The following is a 13,916-nucleotide window of genomic DNA, read 5'->3' as shown; positions in this document are numbered from 1 at the left end:
TACCGAGAGTATCTCGCCCACACGGCAGAACCTGGCAAGCTACCTGTGATGTATTCGATATGCCAAACACAGTAACAACAGGTCTCATGATGGAGACCTTACTGGGCCCACTCGAGCAAATCGATGAACAATGGGAGGACCGTGACCGTGACTAATAAAAAAACAGAAACGGAAACTGGAGTGATAGCACAGCGGGTAGGGCATTTGCCTTGCACATGGTCTGACCCGGGTTCGATTCCCAGCATCCCATATCGTCCCCCGAACATGGCCAGGAGTAATTCCTGAGTGCATGAACCAGGAGTAACTCCTGTGCTTCGCTGGGTGTGACCCGAAAAGCAAAAAACAAAGAACAAAACAAGAAAATAGAAACCAAATGTTAATTATCATAATGATAAAATAGTTTGTCCTGACTATAAATAAGTGTAGAAATAGCTAGTTATGAAGGCACTCTAAAACCAGTCTCAACAGCATTTCAAGTTTTACCTGATATTAATTCCACAAAAAAGTTATGTGGCAGAAACCTGTATTTAAGGTATAAAAATGAGTGATTTTTAAAAATTAGATCTAAGACAAAATTATTAAAGAGAAGATTATTGATATATTTATGTTGGTGAAAACAAGCCATATACCTATCCATCTATCTATAAATTCGCACCACAGTGAAACTTAGTATTTTCAAAGAGTTGTGCAAATTAGTATTTTCAAAGAGGAAATTTGGGTAGCTAGGAAAAATCTCAGGTTTAAAAGGACAGACAGGACATATGGCAAAACCTGAATTTGGTTCTACCTCCTGTGAGACAATGACACAGCTTCTGACACTTAGTATTTAAAAAGGGGATGACAATCACTTCTTGGTATTTCTATGTTTGAAAACATATTTTAAAAGCATAGTTCTGGGGACTGGAGTGAGTGGATAGGACAGTGGATAGGATGTTTGCCTTGCATGCGGCCAACCTGGGTTCGATTCCCAGCATCCCATATGGTCCCCTGAGCACTGCCAGGAGTAATTCCTGGTTTGCTGAGCCAGAAGTAACCCCTGTAAATCGCCGGGTGTGACCCAAAAAGGAAAAAAATAAAAGAAAAAGCAGCATAGTTCTTACATTACCAGTGATTACTACCAGTTAAATCTGAATTTACTGAACACGAATTTATATCACATATACAAAGTCAAAAGGAACACAAACAATCTGGCTTACCTGATTCTCCATAGTGACATGACTCCAACTTCCATTCACAGCTTTGGCAGAACTCACTCTCTTACGCCTTCAGTGCGTGAGAACCAATCCTGCCATCCAAACCTGTGGTCGGGTCCTCAAGACCTGAGACGCAGCTGCGATGTGATTTGATTCATCTCTCTTCAAGGTGAGGGAACAATCCGTTGTCTGGGAAATCCCCCAGCACAGGAACCAGCCCTAGACTGCTATTCTAATCTCTTCAACAGACCAGTGCGCCTCAGCCAAAGGAAATGGAAGTGACCTCATCAGACTCCAGTCAAACTGACCTTCAGAAAGTCCATTAGAGTACTAGACGCCTGGGAAACTACAAAGCACATGAATCGAAAATAGGACTATTCTTGAAGGCAGAGAATCCCTTCCAACGTGTGTCCTCGTCCCCAGGAACACAGGCTACAGTCAAGAGCCGGAAGCACCAATCTCTCACCAACAGGCCAGTAATAAAGCCAAGAGTCAATGTCTAGTCTTCTGCTGGCAAGCGTACCCTTCCCCAGCCTTGTACTGTCCCCCTGCCGGCAGGAAGTGGGCAAAACCATGGGATGCTAGGAACCAACTGGAGAGCTGCTCAGACTGACTCAGGTGGAAGAGAAACCAAGCACTGCTGATCTCCACTGGAAGAACTTCCCCTCCACACCGCTGTTAGGAAACAGGGAAGCAAGGCAGGGAGAAGAAAGAAGACAGGAGGAAAGTGGTACGTTAATAAACCGAAGAGTCAGCAGCACAAAAGCTACTTCATGAACAAGGAAGGAAGAAGAGAAATCAGCGTTAGTAATTAGGGTTTTGCCATCCACTTAATGAGGAAATATTTATGAGCTCTCAATATAAATATTATTTTGGCAAAAAGTAAACAAAATGATGTTGCTAAGTGTACCAAAACAAAAAGGTCTGGGTAACAAAAAAATATTAAGACAAACTGCCAACAACTCACTGGATCCTAAGAAAACAAGAACATTAAACATTCCTTAGGTGCTATTTTTAAAGTAGGAGTCTGAGTGTAAAATTATTAACTCTTATTTTCTAAACTATACAAGTAAATAATAGGTAACGAATGAGCCATGCGGCCTTTTCAGGAAGAGACCTGCAGAGTGACTTATTAAAAGCCCGGGTTCCTTACAGGTTCCACCTAATTAAATGAGCAAAAGCTAAAGAAGATTAGAAACCAGACAACTGATAGATACCAAATGTGTGGCTTCGGGGTAAGCCTTAACAAGAAGGTGGGGCTCAGCGCTGGTGCGGCTAAGTAAATTAATACAGTACAGGGGATCAAGGCACACTGAGGAGACAAAGGAGGCAGACAGCCCAGCTTTCCCTGACAGGGGGATAAAGCCTACAGCTTTGTGACGCTCAACTAAGGTCACCCACATTTCCTGAAATGAGCAGCTCGTGAGGGAGAGAATAGAGAATTCAAGACTGGGTCTTCCCAGAGAAAAGAATGAATCACCCACCAGAAGTCAGAGTTGTAATTTGCGACCGTGAATCACAGGAGTATCCTTGGAAAAAAAGAGTGCATCTTGACAGTTACTTGAGATTACTCTAATAAAACTGCCACGAATAACACCTCCACTATTCAGGACCCGCATCTTCAGTTTCCAGTCACTCATGCGTGTTAACTACAACCCGATGCACAGAGCTACACAATCAAACAGATCTATAAAATCAGTGCGGGTCAGGAGATAGTCCAAGTGTTAAGTTGCATCCCTGGCATGATGTCCCCCCAAATAATATAAGGCAGTAGAAAGCAGGCATCCGGTTGCCCCCCCTCCCCTCAAATAAAACAAAATTCTGCTATAAATGTTGGGCTCTGCACACGAGATCCAATACAAAGGAAGCAGGAAAAAACACTTATTGGTACTAAAGCCTTTACTGTAATAAACCAAATATATTTACAATTTATACAAATGTTTCACCTTCAACAAAAATACAAAAGAACATTTCACAAGATGCAAACCAGGAAACAAGTTCATTGGAGACAGCACTGCTCTATGGAGGGCGGGCGGGGCGTCAGGGGAAGCTCAAGGACAGAAAGGTCACGCGGGCAGGACCCCGGGGCTTCGTCAGCCGGCTCCGCTTCTCAGCCTCCCTGGCCCGTGTGTCACCAACCGCCGGTCCAGGCAGATGGAGGCCTTCTGCGGCTGGCAGACTCCAAGTAGTTTTGTGTCCTCCAGGCTTGGAAACAGGCTCTCTGGTGGTTTTACTTCTTTAAAAGTTATAACGTTTCTATTTCTACAAATTCAAAACATTTTGGCCCAATTCAACTCTAAATGTTAAATCAGATAATGTCCTCAGTAGATGACTTCATAGACAGTGGCCTTCTTGTCCCCTGAGCCCGTGACTATGTACTTATCATCCACCGAGATGTCACAGCTAAGCACGGACGAAGACTCTTTGGACTGGAAGAGAAAACAATGGGCGTGTGTTAATTTTGGAAGAGACCCTGAGGCCTTGTTCCCTGGAGAGTACACTGACTTCCGATGCCCGGGGACCCACGGGGGCCCAGCGCCTACCCCAGGTTGGACATCAGCTTACCTGGAATATGCTAGCGCCGTAAGGGGTCCGCCAAGCATTGAGGAGGTTGTCTTTTCCAGTACTCACAAACCATTTACCTAGAAATTACAGTGCAGAAACAAGGTCGTTTACCACGGGGCTTGAAGGGACCGGAGGGTAGTACAGGGTCAAGCGCTTGCCTTTCCATCCCAGGAACAGCACACGGTTCCATGAGCTCCTCTGTGAGTGAGCCCTGAGCACCACCAGGGGTGACCCTAACCCGCTGGCCCCAAATTGAATAATACATTTTTTTTTTTTAAAAAAAGAGGAGTTTAAACAAGGTAGTTAACAAGAAAATTTAGTTCCTACTTATACCGTTGCTACCACACGATGAGCAACCTGGACTTAGCGTTTTCCATAACCATCATGCTCAAAGACTTCCACGACAACATGCAGGAGGGCAAACGCTGGGGTCAGAGAGCAGAGGAGTGAAGATGCTTATCGTGCATGGTCTAATCCCTGGCGTTGCACCTGGTCCTGAGTACCACCAAGGGTCACTCCTGAGCACAGAGCCCAGGAGCAGGCCCTGGGCATCACAGGCATGGCACAAAAATCCAAACCCAGCTCTAATACCCCTGGCAAAAAAGGGGAAAGGGGAGATGAAGAAAAAACTGGGCGCTGGGGAAATGGGACCATCAGGGACCAAACTTAGGCACTCATACATCTAAGGCTTGCATTTCACCACTAAACTGTAATCTGGTCCCTGAAAGAACAATTTTAAATTCTGGGCTCCACACCCCACCCTGTGTGACCTTGGGGTCTTTTTTTTTTTGCTTTTTTTTGGGGGGGGGTCACACCCAGCGATGCACAGGGGTTACTCCTGGCTTTGCAACTCAGGAATTACTCCTGGTGGTGCTCAGGGGACCATATGGGATGCTGGGAATTGAACCTGGGTCAGCTGCGTGCAAAGCAAACACCCTACCCACTCATTGTACTATCGCTCCAGACCCCATGACCTTGGGCTTTAATTCAAGTGTTGGTGTAGGGACAGAGTCAGTCTCTACAGCCAGTGAAGGCAGTACACCCTGTGTACGTGGCAGCTCCTTGAACGTTCCATCTGCAAAGCTCTCCTCCTTCAGTCAGCCTTCTCACAAACAGGACTGACTGGCCTCAAGTACATCCAGTCACAATCCAAGCAACACAAACTCCAAGTGGCAGCTGCTCATCTGTGCATCCATCCATCCATCTGTCCAGAAACGCTTGACCCCAGCTGAATCCTGCCCTTTGGTCCTCTGCAGTGTGACAGTGTGGGTGCAGCTAAATATCCCCCACCTTCATCTGGGCTCCTTATTCTGGTCTCCTGCCCCAATCACCTGCAAATTCTCATCCACTCCTTTTAGTGTACTCCACTGTCACCCACATGCCCCACGATAAGCATCCGTATCCAAAAGCTGTCCCAGGCAATGTGACGGTTCACTGACTCAGTTCAGAAAAGAGAGAAACAGACATCACTGGACTGAGAGCCACAGGAGATGAGAGAGCACTCGCCCCTTGGAGCAGAGAAGCACTGTTCCTGGGTATTGATCTATTCCTTAATTTTTTATTCCTGGTTCCACTACCACAATTTACAGGGCAATATGCCTGAAGTAATGAAAAGAACCAGAACCAGAACCAACCACAACCATGCTGAGACCACTCTCCACACGTGCGAAAGTACTGGCAGAGGAACAAAGGCATGTGGGTCCCGGGGCTGAGATCTCCAAGCCTGGTCAGATCAGGGCTGAGCATCTTCCACCCAGATCCTCCATCTTCCAGTAGGCAGGGGTCACACCCACCAACTGCCCCTGGTGCCGTGTAATCCCATCAATGGCCAAGACCCAGAGACTATAAAACCCAGCTCCCGGAAGCACGGAATGCGGCTGCGCGACATCTTATCTCATTCTTGCTTTGGACAACCTGGCAGGCTGCCGAATGTAACCTGCCCACCCGGCAGAGTCTGGCAAACTGCCCGTGGCGTACCCAATATGCCAAATACCAGTAACAATGATGGGTCTCATTCTCCTAACCCTGAAAGAGCCTTGAATGTGGCACTTTTTAGAATCTCAGGGCTAGGACAAAGGAGACGTTACTGGTGCCTGCTCGAGGCAATCGGCGAACTAACAGGATGATTGTGATCGTGAATGAAAAGAAAAAGACAAAATTGCAACAGATAAAAGACCGCAAGAATGTATATCTAATTGACACTACATTGCACTAATCAATAGCTGCACTTTTGCAAACGGTGGTTATGACAGTCCTGAACAAGAAAGGTTTCCTGTTTAAGCTGCAGTAACTTTTCTGACTATGCTCCTTCTGTGGCAGATTTTTACAGTTCCTCTAATGGATTTGGAACGACTGTCTCAAAGTAACGTGCAGCTTTCCTGACAACTCCTCGCTCTCTGTCCTGCTAAGAACTGTAGCCCTTCTCTGCTGAGTTTTTAGAATCTTCTGCTACCATAGCCACCACTTCCATCACCAGATCCATAACCACCACCATAGGAACTGTCCGAGTTTCTTCCACCAAAACTGTCCCCTTTCATGGGTCCATAATTTGATTGCTGGGGCTGGAGCGATAGCACAGCGGGTAGGGTGTTTGCCTTGCACGCGGCCGACCCGGGTTGATTCCCAGCATCCCATATGGTCCCCTGAGCACCTCCAGGGGTAATTCCTGAGTGCAGAGCCAGGAGTAACCCCTGTGCATCGCCGGGTGTGACCCCCGCCCCAAAAAAGCATAATTTGATTGCTGTTGTCCACTATAACTTCCAAAATCATTATAGTTCTCACCACCACCATAGTTACCACCGCCAAATTTTATCCTTCATTGCAACCATCATATCCTCCACCATATTCACCACCTTGGTTTCCATATCCTGGTCCTCCACCACCATAGCCTCCTCTACTACTCTAACCAGGACCTCTGCCATAGTTATCACCATCACCTCCTCCATAACTACCTCTGCTGCCACCACCACCAACCACCACCACCATAGCTTCCTCTTCCACCAAAGTTTCCACCACGGCCAAAGTTTCCTCCGCCACCTCCAAAATTGCCTCCACAACCCATAAACTTGCCAGATCCACCTCCACGACCTCTTGGCGATTCAGCAGACTGCATTTCTTGTTTAGAAAGGGCCCTTTTCACTTCACCATTATGCCCAATTATTAATAGTGTGGTATTTCTGAACAACAATTTTATCAACTGTATCATGATCATCAAAAGTCACAAAAGCAAATCCTCTCTTTTCCCCCATTCTGCCGGTCTTCTATAACTTCGATGGTTTCAATTTTGTCATACTTTTCAAAGCAGTCTCTCAAATTATATTCCTCTGTATCTTCTTTAGGGGCTGGAGCGATAGCACAGCGGGTAGGGCGTTCGCCTTACACGCGGCCAACATGGCCGACCCGAGTTCGATTCCTCCGCCCCTCTCGGAGAGCCCGGCAAGCTACCGAGAGTATTCGATATGCCAGACACAGTAACAACAAAGTCTCCAATGGAGACGTTACTGGGCCCGCTCGAGCAAATCGACGATCAACGGGAGGGCCTTTACTTTTGTATCTTCTTTAATACCACCAACAAAAATTTTCTTCACTGTTAGATGGGCACCAGGCTTCAGAGAATCCTCTCTAGAAACAGCTCTCTTGGGTTCCACTACACGCCCATCAACCTCATGTGGTCGAGCACACAAAGCTGCATCCAGCTCTTCAACACATGAGTAAGTCACAAAACCAAAACCTCTGGAATGTTTTGTTTGGGGGTCTCTCATCACCACACAATCTGTTAAGTGTGCCCCATTTCTCAAACTGTCCTCTTAAACTATCATCTGTAGTTTCAAAGCTCCAACCTCCCAATAAACAGTTTTTCTCAACTGCTCTGGTTCCTTTGGATCATGGCCCTCCATTTTGAGACCGTACTCGCCTCTTCCAACTCGAGTTTGGTATCTAGGACCGTTTTTGAGGAGAAGTGTGTTGTTCCACTGAGGCCGTCAGTGTGGTCCCCTCCCCGTCCTGCCAACTCACCGCAGTAAGCAAACTTTAGGGACAGCACGCAGCTCTCGTGCAGGTGCAGCTGGTACTTGTCGGGCTTGCTGACATGCAGGACCTCCACGTTGCTGCTCTCCATGCCCACGGCCAGCCACTCCCCGGTGGGGCAGTAGCCCAGGGAGAAGATCTAAGGGACAGAAAGGCACAGGGTGACGGCGCCAACACACTCAGGGAGTGAAGTGCCAACACAACAGGGGCAGGGAGAAACGGCAGGCATGGGAGGCGGCGGTCAGTGGTCCGGGGCAGGACGAGCAGTCAGCCCAGACGGGGCGAGGAGGCAGCAATTGGGGAAGGAAGAGGAAGACTGGGACAAGGACACTCGTGGTGGGGGTGCAGTGGCTGCCTGTCAGAGCCGTAGATGTCATCCTCCCGTAACCACAGTATAAACCTTTGCAAAACGCAAGTGGGTAAACTGGAACGTATTATCACATGTGATGAAATTCAGAAAATATTCTTCGTAATTAGGGCACTTGGGGCTGGAGGGTCGATAGTACAGCGGGTAGAGTGTTTGCCTGGCACACAGCCAAACCGAGCTCGAGCTCCGGAATCTCATCCTGAGCACCACCGGGAATAATTCCTGAGCACAGAGCCAGGAATAAGCCCTGAGCCCAGGTGTGACGCCAAAACAAAAATAATTGTGATGTTCATGCATATGGCTTTAAAGGGCCCTTGTGTTTGATTTCTGGGTCACACCCGGCAATGCTCAGGGGTTACTCCCGGCTTTGCACTCAGGAATCACTCCTGGCGGTGCTCGCGGGAACCATATGGGATGCTGGGAATTGAACCCGGGTTGGCCGCGTGCAAGGCAAACGCCCTACCTGTTGTGCTATTGCTCCAGCTCCTATTAACAGATATTAACTGAAATAGATACAGATGAAATGACATGGGCTCTGAAGTTTACTTTTAAAAAGCTAGTGTCAAGGGTTGGGGGAGTAATGGAGAACAGTCACAGGCGGGTCACTGCTGTAGGTGGGACAGAGCACATGGCATCTTCCTTTTGTCCCGTCCCCCGAGGGCATGGGACATCCTACACCGTCACGGGTGCTTGAATATTCTCTGGATTACTAAGACACGTGGACACTGCAAACAACTTTTCCAAAAAAGGAAACTCAAAACAATATCTGCTAATACTGGTGGGGAAATTCAGAAGAGAGGACTGAAATTCAATACGACGTTAGAAGGGACATAAACTGAGTGTCTATGTTATTTTTCATTTCTTCTGAGACACTTTTGTAGCGGTGTGCACAGGTCACAGGCGTTCTCCCCACCATGCTGACCACTGTGTATGGAGGAGACACAAGCAGGCAGCAAGCAGAACGTACTCAGGCCCCACATTCTGGGTGCATTCCAGCCACCCGAGGGATCTCTCCAGCCCTTGTTTCCTTGTTTTCGGGTCACACAGGCCGTGCTCAGGGCTTACTCCTGGCAGGCTCAGGGGATAATATGAGGCATTGGGGACCGAACCCAGGTCAGCATCTCGTGTGCAAGGCCAATGCCCTGCCCACTGTACTATCCCTATGGCCCCATCCTTGTTCATGAGTGGACTGACTGCCATGACCCTCTAAGGATAGAAAGAATGATTCTGTAGCCACAGAACATTTCAGATGACAAGGCTGACAGCTCCCCAGACAAGTCACGATTCAGAGTTCCCCTGTCAAGAATCTTCACCATCTGGGATCACAATGCCCATTTTTTTCCTTCTACTGTTTCAATACCGCACATACTGAGCTGCTTCCAAATCCTTTGTTTAGGGCTGAAAAACAAGATGGGCCTCTACAGAGACACCCGCAGAGTGACGGGTGTCTCCCTGGTGTAAGGCGAATGAATTACCCCTCAGGGCCAGGAGGACAAGGTTCTGGCCCTCCTGATAGGTAACTCCAAGCTGCACACCCAAGGAGGGACACTGCCAAGCACCTTCAAGGAGCCCTCAAGCCTGGGCTCAGAGGCTGGCCCCCACCTTGGAGCTGTGGCTGTGTCGTTTCTACCCCGGTCCTGGGGTGGGAGGGGGGTCGCCTGGGAGGTGGGGAGGGCCCTGGTGGGTGGGTCACCTGGGAGGTGGGAGGGAACGAGGGCCACCTGAGAAGAGGGCCCTGACAGGTGGGGGTGGGGAGTCTCCTGGGAGGTGGGAGGGAGCACTGGCCACCTCAGAGGGCCCTGGCGGGGTGGGTGGTGGCGGGGAGGGGTCACCTGGGAGGTGAAGTCATGCTGCTGCAGCTGCCGCCCTTCTCGCAGGTCCCAGGAGCGGACGGTGTTGTCCAGGCCGCCCGTCCAGAGCTTGGTGCCGTCGTTGGAGATGTCGATACAGCTGGCCCCGTCCGTGTGGCCCTGGAATTGCCTGATAAAACAAACCCGATGGAGTAATGACTTCTTGCCCGAGCCCAAGGTAAACAGTGCTGTGTTGGTTTTGGAGCGGCTGTGCGTGTGGCGTCCTCGGCTCCTGCTGACGTGCACACTGGCAAACGGGCTGCCCTCCCGGGCCGGGAGGAAGCAGCACCTGCGGCTCTCTGGCTTCTTCTGCTCTTCTCGCGATCCAAGGGCGCGAGGAGTGGAATTCCATTTTAGGCCACTGCACCGGAGAAGCCCAGGCCCCCTCGCCGGCTGTTCTTTCAACCTGCCTTTCCTGTTCCCTCTTGGCCACACCTGGCGTGGCCCTTGTGGTGGTGCTTGTTCTCTGGAAGCACACGGGGAAGTCCGCTAGACCCACACCCAAACAACCTGTCTGGAAGGGAAAATTCCTCTCGGGCTGGCAGTGAGTGTTGAAAGGAAGGCGGGGGAGGGGGAATGGGGCCCAGTCCTGGGTGGCGTATTCCATCCGGACGAGACAAGTCCTGCCCGTTCATCTGAGGGCCCAGAACTACATCACAAGCAGGGAACCAAGAGCATTCTGTTTCCCAGAGTGAATCAACAGGGCAATGCCCTTTGCGCCAACAGAGCCTGAGCTTACCGTGTTGACTCAGCCTGGCTCTTCGTACTAGAAAGAGACCTGTGGGGGGCAACCTGGACTCCCCAGGGCCAGCGGGCCCGGCCGGATCCAGACTCCAGGGCACTCGGCAGAAACAAAGCTCAAGGAAGCCACCTGGCCACCCCGGCCGGCCCAGCCTGAAGCAGAGCAGGAGATCACGCTCCCCAACACGGGCTTGGTGCTTCCATCCTCAACAGTCCCCAGGTGGCTGAGGGGACGCCCAAGCTGCAGTGACTGTGAGCGCGGGGAAGAGCGTGCTGAGCGGTGGGCGTGCAGGACTCGGTGGGGGTCCCTGGGCCTGGCGGGACGTGCCGGCAGGGAGCCAGCTGAGGGGAAGAAACAGGCAGAGCTGCTGAAGGCCCTGTCGGCAGTGCGAGCTGGCATCCGGAGAGCACCCCCCCTCCCGCCCCCGTGCCAGTGAGCGCATGTCTGTGTCTATATTCTCGGGCCTGCCAATCATTCTCACAGGGGCCCAGGCCACGGGTACGGCTGAGTCTGGGGCTCTCAAAGCGTGGAAGGGAAGGAAAAATACCTCGGATTCTGCACCATCGATCTCCAACTCAAAAATAATCTTTCCCCTCCAAGAAGTGCTGATCTTGTCCTGACCCACCCCCATGCACCCCAACTTCCTCCCCTGCTGTTGGCAGGAGCAGGGAAGAGACCTGCCCTGAAGACCTCTCCAGGGATGCCGCCGCCCCCTGCAGCCTGGCCGCCTTTCTGAACATGCCCCAACCACGGGGGCCACTCCCACTAGCCCTCTGGACTTCCTTTTACCTGCAGAAGTAAAGGAACACCCCCGTAAGCATCTCTCTGATGACTCAGAGTACATCAGCCACGCCTTGACGCTGCTGTCGGGACCACCCCACCCCCTCAGGAACCTTGAGGAAACACTGCACTGCACTGCACGCAGCAGGCAGAGACTCGACAGAGGCTGTTCCTCCCAGCCACAGCGCCAGGCAGACGGGAAGACACAGGCCCACACTGTACCCCCTACGCAGCCAGCTCCCCAGGGCCCGGCTCCAAGCAGAGGAGGGCACTGGGGTAAACTCATCTCCATCCCTCCTGATGGCGTGACCTGGAGCAAGAACACTGTACTGCCCGGTCCCAGGCCGCTCACCATAACATCGGAACAGCGGCAGCACCGAGTGCTCAAGGGTTAAATGAATCAAATGTTGACAAGGCCTGAGAAGTCTAATTTTGAAAATGTTATTAATTTGTGAGGCAAGAGCATTGAACACGGGCTGGTTACAGTCGGAAGTGCCAGGGCCACTATCCCCGGGGCTGGCTGAGCTGCCCAGGGAGGGACGAGAAGAGCAATGGCCACGCTGCCGTCCTTGTGCAGGGCAGAGTTGCGGATTGGCAGGGTGCTCTGCATTTGACACGGGGGTCTGCATGGCCACACTGGCTCCTGCGGTCTGTCCCTCCCTCCTGCGGCTCAGGTCCCAAAGCATCAGGAGACCTGCTCAGTCCTTCATAAGCCTAGAGCTGCACCACAACAAAGATCCATGTTTGTTTTTGTGGGGGGCACACCTCACGGTGCTCAGAATTGACCCCTGGCTTTGAGCTCAGGGATCGACCACACGTGGAGCTGGGGTTCAAGCCAGGGAGGGCCACATGCAAGGCCAGGGCCCAACCCCCGCCCCCACCCCAGGCACTCTCTCTGATGTCATGCCCTAGAACAAAGATGTCTTGAAGTGATGAAGCACCGTGAAGCAGATCAGTGCTCAGTTTTTAAGGCCACTACACCAGCTCTGAAACTTGCAGGGGTCTCTGCAGATGAAAAGAGCTGACAGGAGCCAAGTGCAGACTCAGAAAGGTCAGGACTACCATCAGGTGCCAGGATTCCAGCCAGCAACTGGGCAGAAAGAAGTCTGGCAACAGCAAAACCCCTTTACATGCAAAACCGATGGGATCTCCTCTCCCAGCGCCCCTTTGCTGCTATTCTGCTGTCCTTCATCAGCTGGCTCCTGTTTGCATAAACTTGTTTCTAGGCAAAACCAAAAACATCCAACTGGTCCATAACGCACAGGAGAAACTCCCTGCTTCAATCTGGCTGGTGCTCTGGGGCGGGAACCTCTGGGGGCACAGGCAGAGGCCGTGAGCCAGCACTTCTGTGGGCTGTGAATTCTGAGGAGCGTGGTTCAAGTCTTCTTTTCCTGACAACAGTCAGATAATCACTTGGGTGTTTCAGACTTGGCTCTCAAACTGTCAGACGATTCTGTTTCATTGCAGGTCAACGCAATTGCTCCGAGCCCATTCCGTGGAGGGCAGGCCAAGCAGTAAAAACACACACTAGGTGTGTTCAATGCCTTCTGACAGTGTAGTGTCATGGCGATGCGGAAGTTTGTCAGGATGCAAGCACATGGGGCGTCAACAAGACCTATAGGGTCCTTCACACCGTCAACAGTCGGGAAAAGCTATGGCCTATGTGTCTTTATAGGGTAACTGGGGGCGGGGGGGGGGGGAGAGCAGGGAACATCATGTGGTACCAGGGAGGAAACCCGGGGGCCTGCACATGCCCAGCTTCTGCTTCCCCACGGAGGGAGCTGGCTCCAGCCAGGGGCACATGCCCAACAGGCTGACAACGGGGAATGTCAGGGAGGTCTAGGCACTGGCAGCCCTGAACCCCAAGCCTGGCCTGAAGCGGGCTCTTCACGCACAGACTAAGCATGGGGGAGACCAGCGAGGCAGTGGAGCTGGGAGCCCCAAGAGCCGGCAGGGAGGCCCAAGCCCGCCCCAGGAAGGGGTGTACCCACCTCACGAGCGTCTGGTTGTGCAGGTCCCACACAGCGATGTTGCCATCACTGCAGCACGAGAAGCACACCTTGGAGTCAGGGCTGATGGCCAGGGCGTAGCAGGCGGGCGCAGAGGATGTCAGCTCCGCCTTGATGCGCGGGGTGGGGGCGGCCAGGTCCCAGATGGACAGGGTGCTGGCCTCCCCGCCCACGATCAGGGTGCAGCCATCGGGCAGCAATTTGCAGGAGCGGATGTAGTTATCCCTGTTCTGCGGAAGAAATGCAATTCGATTCAGTCGCGACACAGCCCCACCACGCCTGCGCACGTCATGTTCTGTGACCTTGTCGTGTTTCCTGACTTGTTTCAAAGGGGCGTTTCACAGAGCCCAGCACAGAGAGAGGCACAAAGCAGAGACCGGGAAG

At 51.5% G+C, this 13,916-nt stretch overlaps 1 protein-coding gene and 1 pseudogene across 4 annotated transcripts in view; both read right to left on the bottom strand.

The window, feature by feature from the left end:
* Nucleotides 1-3,074: 3,074 nt before the first annotated feature.
* The window catches only part of LOC130027975 (transducin-like enhancer protein 1), a 107,631-nt gene continuing 96,789 nt past the window's right edge, over nucleotides 3,075-13,916 (bottom strand). For all 4 annotated transcript variants that reach the window (XM_056118741.1, XM_056118740.1, XM_056118743.1 and 1 more), the window contains exons 16-20: nucleotides 13,515-13,762; nucleotides 9,984-10,131; nucleotides 7,773-7,923; nucleotides 3,759-3,835; nucleotides 3,075-3,622 (exon numbers count right to left, since the gene is read on the bottom strand). In XM_056118741.1, the coding sequence (XP_055974716.1) occupies nucleotides 3,515-3,622; nucleotides 3,759-3,835; nucleotides 7,773-7,923; nucleotides 9,984-10,131; nucleotides 13,515-13,762 (732 nt within the window). In that variant the 3' untranslated portion in view covers nucleotides 3,075-3,514. The remainder of the gene's footprint in view (nucleotides 3,623-3,758; nucleotides 3,836-7,772; nucleotides 7,924-9,983; nucleotides 10,132-13,514; nucleotides 13,763-13,916) is intronic.
* LOC130027976 (heterogeneous nuclear ribonucleoprotein A3-like) lies at nucleotides 6,068-7,654 on the bottom strand (annotated as a pseudogene).

Source organism: Sorex fumeus, unplaced genomic scaffold (genome assembly GCF_029834395.1).
Source record: "Sorex fumeus unplaced genomic scaffold, SorFum_2.1 ptg000038l, whole genome shotgun sequence".
NCBI classification, from domain to species: Eukaryota; Metazoa; Chordata; class Mammalia; order Eulipotyphla; family Soricidae; genus Sorex; species Sorex fumeus.
This window is presented reverse-complemented; position numbering and strand designations above follow the sequence as displayed.